Source organism: Canis aureus, chromosome 16 (genome assembly GCF_053574225.1).
Source record: "Canis aureus isolate CA01 chromosome 16, VMU_Caureus_v.1.0, whole genome shotgun sequence".
Taxonomy (NCBI): Eukaryota; Metazoa; Chordata; class Mammalia; order Carnivora; family Canidae; genus Canis; species Canis aureus.
In genome coordinates, this window is record NC_135626.1 from 39,485,280 (window position 1) to 39,495,081 (window position 9,802).

Below are 9,802 nucleotides of genomic sequence, written 5' to 3' on the forward strand. Positions count from 1 at the left end.
ACCTTAAACCACTTTTTGGTAGGACAAGTTAGGGAAAGTATACTTGTGACCGTGCTGATATAATGGACCATCTGATATGCAAGGCCATTTAGTTTTCTTAAAACAATAAGAACAATAAAAGCAAGAAATATTTGCCTGTACAGTCTTTTTTTTTTTTTTTTTGGTTTTGCAGATACTCTGTTTTTCTTAAAATGTTGACTTTTAGAGTTCAGAAGTACATTTGATGAATACATTTAATGAATTAATAGGAATAAACAAAAATAATTATAGACATTTGTGCTATGCCAGAGATGGAAAATTTATTAGTATGATCATGAAAAAGATCTTTAGTTCCCAGAAAGATACCACCCAACACTGGAAACAATCCCCAAAGCACCAAAGAAAGATAAACTTTAATACGAAGGAAATGAAAAACTTTGGGAAGCCAATAGCATCCACATATTCAAATTGCCTTTGGTCACTAATATCTACCACGTGGCCACTGAAAGTCTCTTGGTTTCTTTTTGAGTGAGGGTTTTCAGGGATAATGTCATCCTTGTTCCAACTTGGAAAGCAGAGTCAATTAGTTGTAGGTACTGAGACAGGTGGACACTAAAGCTTCTGAGTTCTTCATTGTCAGGCATGGAACAAAACAGCCCATCATTCAGCAGCAGCTTGAGATGCAGGGCTCACAGGAGGGCTGAGTGTAGGTTGTGAGGTTGAGGGTCTCCAGGCCTGGGGTAGGGTGGCTGGAGTTGAGCAGGAAGCAGGTGGGCACACAGGGCTGAGGAATATGGCAGGGTGGGGGGCAGTTGTCACAGCAGGTTGGTTCCAGTAACCAAGTCGTGTGTGGGCAGGTGCTAGGCAGGCAGACTCCACACCGGCAGCATTTGTCAGAGGAGCAGATGGTGGTGGCGGGGCCAGTGGGTACGCTGCAGCAGCAGGGAACACAGCAAGCCATGGCGTGGGAATCTGTGTTTTAAATTGATTTGGTTGTAACGATAGATGAGGCTTCTAAGATGTGCATGTTTCCTCTTGCTTTGAGGCTCTTATATACCCTCCCCAGTGGGTGTTGGTCCAACCAGAAGGCTTCTTTCCTGGTTCTTGTTTATATTAGTGTACCCATTATCCTTTGATTGGTTTGACATTTAGATGCTTGTAAAGAGTCTCTATTCTCCTAATTAACATTTATTTGAGTTCCTTGCTAAATCTGAACTGATTACTCTTGTTGTTTGTGACTGGAACACAAGTTTTATGACATATCACTAAAAGCTTCTGCTATTATAATTCCAACACCAGACTTTCTGGGGAATATTGCACAATAGTATACCTGCACTATGTAAGCCTTATCTCTAGTGCAGGTCTAATGTTTATTCTCTTTGCCTTTATCTGTATCAGTGGGCCTGATGATGTATTCTTGTTTGAAAAAGTTGAACTTAAGTTTAGTAACTTTCTTTTAGCTTTGGGACTTTAAAATATTACTTAATTTTTTGTTAAGCTATAATCAACGTGTAACGTATTAAGTGTTGGGACTTTTGAAGATCATATCTTAACATGCTTTTGAGAAACATGTGCAGACTTGTAAAAGACAGCTATTTTTCCATTTTTGACCATACATATTATGTATTTATTTAAAAATTTGAATAAAATAGAAGAGTATAAAGAAAACTCATAATCTTATCATCAAGAGAAATTCTCTATGAATATTTGCATGTATTCTTCTAGTCATTTTTCTTTCTTTTTTTTATAAATTTATTTTTTATTGGTGTTCAATTTGCCAACATATAGAATAACACCCAGTGCTCATCCTGTCAAGTGCCCCCCTCAGTGTCCATCACCCAGTCACCCCCACCCCCCGCCCACCTCCCCTTCCACCACCCCTAGTTCATTTCCCAGAGTTAGGAGTCTTTCATGTTCTGTCTCCCTTTCTGATATTTCTAGTATTTTTTTCTATACATTTTTTTATTATTTTGTTATGTTACTGGAATCATTATACCTACTATTCTGTATCTTGCCTTTTTGCTTAAACATAATATATTTTCATTATCTTGAATTCTTAAGTATATTTGATAATGTTATTTTTAATGTCTCCTAGCATTCATCATATAGTTATACTTCTAAGTTACTTAAGAATTTTATATGATTAATTATTTAGGTTATTTGCAAGGTGGTAATTGTGGCAGTAGTAACAACTATGGATAGAAATCTTTATGCACATTTCTGATCATCTTAGGAACAGAAATAATTATTGGATAGAATTATTGGAGCAAATGCTAGTTAACAATATTTTAAGACCTTTGATATTCATTGTCATACTGCCCTCCAGAATGGTTCTCTTTGCCTCTTTCTATTTATGTATCCCCACAAGCTATATTTGAGAATTACCATTTCCCTGTACTTTTGATGGGTATTTTATTTGCCAATTTGTTGGGTGAAAAATGAAATTTTGTTATTGTTGTATTTGTATTTCTTTTTATAATGAGTTAGGTTGAGACATTATTTCATATGTGCATTAGCCATTTATTTCTCTATTGAGAACTGGCTTGCTTTGTTTCCTTCTCTTACTGCTAAGTGTGGGAAAGTCGAATTTGTAGCTTATATCTGCATCCTAAGTAAAAGAAAAATTCAAAACCATGCTACTAGTATTCACATGAAATTACTACCAATAGAAAATCGAAGTTAAGGGCCTAAGTTAATCTGTCTACATTTGATTTTATTCAGTTTTTTTTTTCAAGTAGTGCATTTTCTCCCTAAATCAAATGTATCTGTGGTAGGAAACACCTGGACTCTTTCATTCCAATACATCATTTAGGCTTCAGGCATGGTTCAATATTTAAGAGGGAACATGGAGTGGGCTTCTGTGCAGGATCATCCTGACCCTCACATTATTTACACTTAACATTGATTCACTCATTCTTCAAGTCATGATTCTTCTCACTTGCTTCCCACTTCCTACTTTAAGTATACCTGTGTCTCTGTGCATGATGGAGGAGCATGTCTGTGTGTTTTTCTGGAAGGGGTATAGATTCATTATGATCATATTAGGCCTCAGAAGAGCTCTTTACTGGTCCCTGTCCAGCTGATAGCCTTTCTTGTTATGGCAAGTCATTCACATTTTAGATTTTCATCTTTCGCCTCTGCAAAATAAGGATCATAATATCTACATTCTTCTACTCAGGAGATTGTTGTCCATAGACAACCATAAAGTGTTACACAAAGATAATCATTATCCAAGTAAGTTGCAGATCAAATTCAAAGTGAGAGAAAGGAGAAAGAAATAGTTTAAAGAAGAAAAAATATGGGATCCCTGGGTGGCGCAGCGGTTTAGTGCCTGCCTTTGGACCAGGGCGCGATCCTGGAGACCCGGGATCGAATCCCACGTCAGGCTCCCGGCATGGAGCCTGCTTCTCCCTCTGCCTATGTCTCTGCCTCTCTCTCTCTCTCTCTGTGTGACTATCACAAATAAATAAAAAATTTAAAAAAAATTGATGCCAACTCATTTAAAAAAAAAAAAAAGAAGAAAAAATATATCTGTAGATAGTAAAATAGCAACCTTATAGAAAATAGGAAACATTTATCTGAAGGTTCATACCCACAATTAAATAAAATAGTGGCACAGAAATTAATAAACTTCAAATTTTAAAAAAGTTCTCTATGACTCTGCTTGGAAGAAAGGATTTGTAATCTCTGCTTGATTTCAACCAGATTTATCTTTGAGTGAATACCTGCCAAATTGCTCACTCTTTTGCTTAGGACTGATTAACATTTTCAGTATTTTAAAAATAATTTAATGGACATTTATTGGGCAGTTCCCACGTGCCAAGCACTGTGATAAATGTTGGATACACAGCAGTGAACAAAATAGACATCATTCTTGCTGTCATGGAACTTGGAGTCTGATGGAAGGTTTATTATGCACATATTATTATAAGTTACTGTTGTTATACATTATGGTAGAAGAGTTTCAAGAGTATAAAAATTATAAGCAGAAGGAAATTATTTTGACATTTTAAGAAAAACATTACAGAGGAGTTTGCAGATTCTCACATAATTCCATGGCAGAAAGAAATCGCTCTCTTATTTAGAATGCAGTGTTACTTTGAGTCAGGCTTATAAGGCTAGAGAAATTGTTACTGTTCTGTGTAGAATGTTATGTTTCCATAATTACAAATAATATGTAAAGTTATAGATTAGAAACAGTTGTAAAATAATAAGCTTATGATAATAAACATCTCTCTTATTGAAAAGATTTGCAACACTTTATTAAAATTTCTTCTCTTTGCCATGGTCTAAGAGACCTGGGAATAACTCTCCTTTGTTTGTAAATTAAGACAGTGAATCCTAGAGAGGTGAGCTAATTTGCCTTAGATGGCCTGGTGACTAACTTGTTATATAATAAATATAGAACCTATTGAAATTGAGCTACCCTTTTTTTGTGGTTTAACATGTAAGTTTAAAGTATGTGTCAGAGATACTAAACATTTTATTTTTAGAAACAAAGAGCCCCTTTTTCCTTTAAGTGAATGCAGGAAAAGCATGGTGATTCTTGATTAGATGGTAGATTTTCAAGTTGCTGAAAATCTACATACACATACACACACAAGAACTTGCCCAGTTTTAATTATACTGTCTATAGTCAATGGGAGTGTGGGGAAGGAGAAATTCTTCCTCTACCATTAAAGGTTTTCTAGCTGGCCCAAGAATTAAATTTACATGAGACAGATTAGGAGGAGAAAACACCAAAGTTTTATTATGTGCATATGGAAGGCAAATAATGAAATTGAGACCTAAAAGAATTACCAAAGCAGGCAATTTTTTTAAATTTTTTTTAAAATTTACTTATGATAGTCACACAGAGAGAGAGAGAGAGGCAGAGACACAGGCAGAGGGAGAAGCAGGCTCCATGCACCGGGAGCCCGACGTGGGATTCGATCCCGGGTCTCCAGGATCGCGCCCTGGGCCAAAGGCAGGCGCCAAACCGCTGCACCACCCAGGGTTCCCCCCAAAGCAGGCAATTTTTATACTTTGAGAGCAAAGAGACAAGATGTGAGAAATTGACAGGTCAAAGAAAACTTAACTTTGGGAGCTTCAAATAGTAAGGAATGGTAAACAGAAACTGGGCTATGGCAGTAAATTAGTAAAAGGTAGCAAGGTTTGTTTATACATCCTTCTCAGCTCTACATTGCCTAACTGGTGATAATGAAGATTGTCTTTACCTCCTCGTACAGGGAGGGTACCTTTCACATGGGGAGATTTATTTCCTGCTTTCACTGAGACAGAAGAGGGGTTGGATGTCCTTGCATAGGCCGTCTCTTAAGTAATTTTTATTTAAAATAATCAGTATAAAAAATCAGTATGCCAATGTGACACATTTCGGGGTGGCTTGCCCTTAGCCCTACAGGGGTATCGGTGATAGTGAAGACATAAATTGAAAGTTGATAATAAGAAGAAACAAAATATGATTGTTAGTTTCTTGCTTCAAATCTCTCTTTGCTTATAGGTTTTAGTCTTAAAGCCCTTGGCTTAGGGAGCCCCAACCTTAGGGTCTCTGCATTTCTTCCTTCCTCCTCCCCTTACCCTCTTCTCTCCATTTTCAGTGCACTCAATCCATGAGTTAGTAAGCTGCTGTTGTGTCTGGAACAGCACCCTCCCACACACACACACCACCTCTCCTGCCTTGTCATCTTTCAATGCTTAGCCTGGAGAGCTCAGAGGCTTTCCATAACTCTCCCTCCCCCTGACACTGAATCACCAAATCTGGGATTAGTTCCTCTGTGTGCTTGCATGCCTTGCTGCTCACACCTTGTCACGGCAGGAACCACATGGCATTATAAATATATTCATACACTGTATGTAGAACACATGTGTTGTGATTATAACAACTTATCTGTTTTGGGGCTCCTGGTTGGGTCAGTCAGTTAAGCATATGACTCTTGGTTTTGGCTCAAGCCATGATCTCATGGGTCATGAAATTGAGCTCCATTTTGGGCTCTGTGCTCAGCAGGGAGTGTGCTTGAAGGTTCTTTCCCTCTGCCCCCCACCCAAATAAATATATAAATCTTAAAAAAAATAACTTACTTGTCTCTCACCAGATATGAAAGAAACTTGAGAGCACTCTAGGTAATAACATTTCTTTTATCTTTATACTTCTAGCACAGATATGGTGCCTGGCATAGGGGAAGCACTCGTGAAATATTGGCCAAACAAATGAGTGGATATACTAAATCCCTTATTGGCAGTATTGTAGGTTGTGTTCCATGTGCCCTGTGGCTGCTAAGTTCTCTTCATTCAGACCACTAACAAGCCTGTGAGATCCTCTGAGAAATCCCTCTCTGGAGAGACTGGCAGGCACACTAAGGGCATTTAGAAACATGTTTATTGAAAGGCATTTACTTCGTCCCTTCCTTGCTTCCTTGCCCTGACTTTTTTTTTTTTGCATATATTCTTTCAGTTTTAGCTCAATGTTTTTCAGATTTTGACTTGTGCTTTTGTATATGAATGACACATATATACATTATACATGTATTATACATGTATACATCATGATATGTGTTAAATATATATTATATAGGTATTCTCTAAGTAAGGTTGGAAAAAGGATAATCTGCTCAAGATAAAATTAAGTAGGTTGGTAAAAATAAGTAAAATTAAGGCATAGATTAAATCATGTTTAATCAAGACTCTAGCTCTACTTCTTAGCTCATGACCTGAAGAGTTTTGGCATTTTGTTGATCACTGAGGTTGAACTTCTGTGCAGAGGATGGTGGCAAGTAGAGATATATTCCTAGTGCCCTGATTCTAGAGTTTCCACTTAAATTCTCCTTAAGGGAAAGTGAAGTCAAAAAGTGAAGTCAAAATTGGTAGGCCCACTAAATGACCCAGATCTTAGAACTGAATATCTGCTACTTTTTTTTTTTAAGATTTTATTTGTTTATTCATGAGACACACACACACACACAGAGAGAGAGAGAGAGAGAGAGGCACAGGCACAGGCAGAGGGAGAAGCAGGCTCCATGCCAGGAGCCTGATGCGGGACTTGATCCTGGGTCTCCAGGGTCATGCCCTGGACTGAAGGTGGCGGTAAACCACTGAGCCACCTGGGCTGCCCAATATCTGCTACTTTTAATCTGTGAGCCAATAGATCCTTTTTTTATTACAATCAGATATGATGATTTTGCTAAAGATTCTTACATTTAAAATTTTTTCTTGCATGTCTTAAGTTGATGTCCTACCTGTTCACTCAACTTCTGGCTCTTAGTATTGGAGGCTCTGTCATTTGGTAGAAAGAATTGGGCTTTAAAGTCAAACATATGAAGACCTGAATTCTGGATTTCTTACTAAGTAACTTTGAGAATGTTGAGCAATTCTTACAGCTTCATTTTTCTCATCTATGAGTGATGTTTTAAGGATTATGTGAATTAATAATGTGATTTACGCAGCAAAATATAGGTAAATAAATACTGTCTCACCTCCAAATTGTATTTGGGTGAGGAAAAGGGGAGAACATAAAAGATAACCAATTTGAAGTTAGGAAGCCTAGGAAGCTAGCTAGTTCCAATCATTCTTCTAATCAGTTAAAAAAAAATAAAATAATCATCTTATCTTTACCTTTTTTTAAATTAAAGAAATATACCAAAAAATGAATGTACACAAACAACATATCTTGCCAGAGAAATAGTTTATTGGAAAACCCATCAAGAATTTTTTTCTCTATGAAAATATCCAGTATAAGAAATAGGATCCAAGAAGCAACATGACCAAGAAAATATAGTCAGAGCTCTGACAGATTTTAGTAGTATTTTGATAATAGATGATGTTCACCTGCCCAAATGATCCAAATGATTATTCAGCCGAATAACCATAAAAAATGTCTCAATTTTTTTCCCATTAAAATGAAAGGTAGGCTTTCCATATCTGGGCCATCTGGTCTACCTCAACAAATGATAAACTGCCCAGGCAAGTGAATACTGAATAGACAGCTTCTGGGTTCTTCATTGTCAGCCATGGAGCAAAGCAATCATCATTCAGCAGCAGCTTGAGATGCAGGGCTCACAGGAGGGCTGAGTGTAGGTTGTGAGGTTGAGGGTCTCCAGGCCTGGGGTAGGGTGGCTGGAGTTGAGCAGGAAGCAGGTGGGCACACAGGGCTGAGGAATATGGCAGGGTGGGGGGCAGTTGTCACAGCAGGTTGGTTCCAGTAACCAAGTCGTGTGTGGGCAGGTGCTAGGCAGGCAGACTCCACACCGGCAGCATTTGTCAGAGGAGCAGATGGTGGTGGCGGGGCCAGTGGGTACGCTGCAGCAGCAGGGAACACAGCAAGCCATGGTGTTGAGAATCTGGTTTGCTTCTGGTTTCTTGCAAAGATGAGGTTTCTGGGATACAAATGTCTCTTCTTGCTTTGAGGCTCTTATATATGCTCCCTGGTGGGTGTTGGTCCAACCAGAAAGCTTCCTCCCATTTTTGTTTATCCCACCTGTCTTCACTAAGATTCTCTAATCAGTTTGGTATTTACTTGTCCATTGAGAGTCCTGCCCTTATTAAGGTAAATCATGTTTTTGACTCATTGACTTGTCATTTTTGTCATAAGATGGTTGCATTTTATCTTCACAGGGTCTGGAATGCCAAACTTGATTATGGATAATCAGTCTGAGAGAAAATTTAGCTATAGTTTCAGAGGCTATATTCTTCTCCCTGTTTTCCTCCCCCTTAATTTAAAATAGTATGCATAACATGATATCATCTTTAATTACTAATTTTGGTACATGTAACTCAAGGGGTTAAATGGACCATTCTCTAAATAAAGTCAGTAAGGACATGGCTACTTACAGATGAATGTTACATATGGCTATATGCACCTCAGACATATTTACCTTATTTATTGAGGATATAATTCAGGTTCTATTGAGCAAGTGGGGTGATTCCATTGAGCAATGGAATAAGATGAAACCCCTTTCATTATTTTTAATCTATTGCAAGTTTCCAAAGGTTGTATTACCCTTATACTTTTTTTTAAGAATTTTATTCTCAAAGTTATGCCAATCTCATAGTGAGTCAAAATGTAAATTCTTTGGGAAGAAAGATGCACCCGGTTGCTGACCTTTGTTAAATGTACCAGTAAAAGAAAATCACTTCATCTTTATTCATTTTCAAATGAATGCTATACTTAATTTAAAATAAATTGAAACAAGAACTAAAAAGAGAAGTCATAGGTTCATAAAACAACAGTGACTTCTGGAAGGGGATCCAATCCAATGTGATTTAGAGCTATAGAAATCCTTTTTTTCACTGACTTCCTACTGTGAATGTTTTCACACCTTGGATCTTCAATTGGGTTGTAAATTCTTTTGAGGAATGCCTTATACAACATTCTTCACCTTAGTTGGCCTTGATTTGCCTTTCTGTAGGTTGACAGATGAGGAACTTGGACTGAATAATCTCTAATATGTAACATCCAGATTCCAGCATTTTCACATACTTCCTCTTGATCAGCACAAAACTATTCAGTTAGTAGAATTTAAATTACATAATTTGTTGGATAGCAAGTTGCTGTTGAGTAAACATGAAGTACAGATTCTTTGGTTGGGTGTTTCTGAGGAGACATTACTGAAAACCAACTTGGCCTGATTAAAAGGGAAGAAGCCCAGCTGGAACAAATCAGTGGAAAATATTAAATGTCCTTGGTAAATAAACCTCATGCATTTTACGAGAGGAAGAACTCGTTAATGAAGTTGGCTTGATTTTTGCTTAAATATTGATACGTATCACAAAGCATATCAAATAAAAGTGGTTAAAGCCTTCTAGGTACTTAACATCTCTGTGACTGTGA

At 37.5% G+C, this 9,802-nt stretch overlaps 1 protein-coding gene across 1 annotated transcript; it reads right to left on the reverse strand.

Annotated features, from left to right (window-relative positions):
* Positions 1-273: 273 nt before the first annotated feature.
* LOC144285339 (keratin-associated protein 3-3) lies at positions 274-991 on the reverse strand. The gene has a single exon (XM_077850450.1). It carries the CDS (start codon positions 938-940, stop codon positions 644-646), a length of 297 nt encoding a protein of 98 aa, XP_077706576.1. The 5' UTR covers positions 941-991; the 3' UTR covers positions 274-643.
* Between the last annotated feature and the right edge of the window lie 8,811 nt (positions 992-9,802).

Bases quoted from the DNA above. Each gene is read 5' to 3' on its own strand.
- LOC144285339 (XM_077850450.1), bottom strand. From the start codon at position 940: ATGGCTTGCTGTGTTCCCTGCTGCTGCAGCGTACCCACTGGCCCCGCC.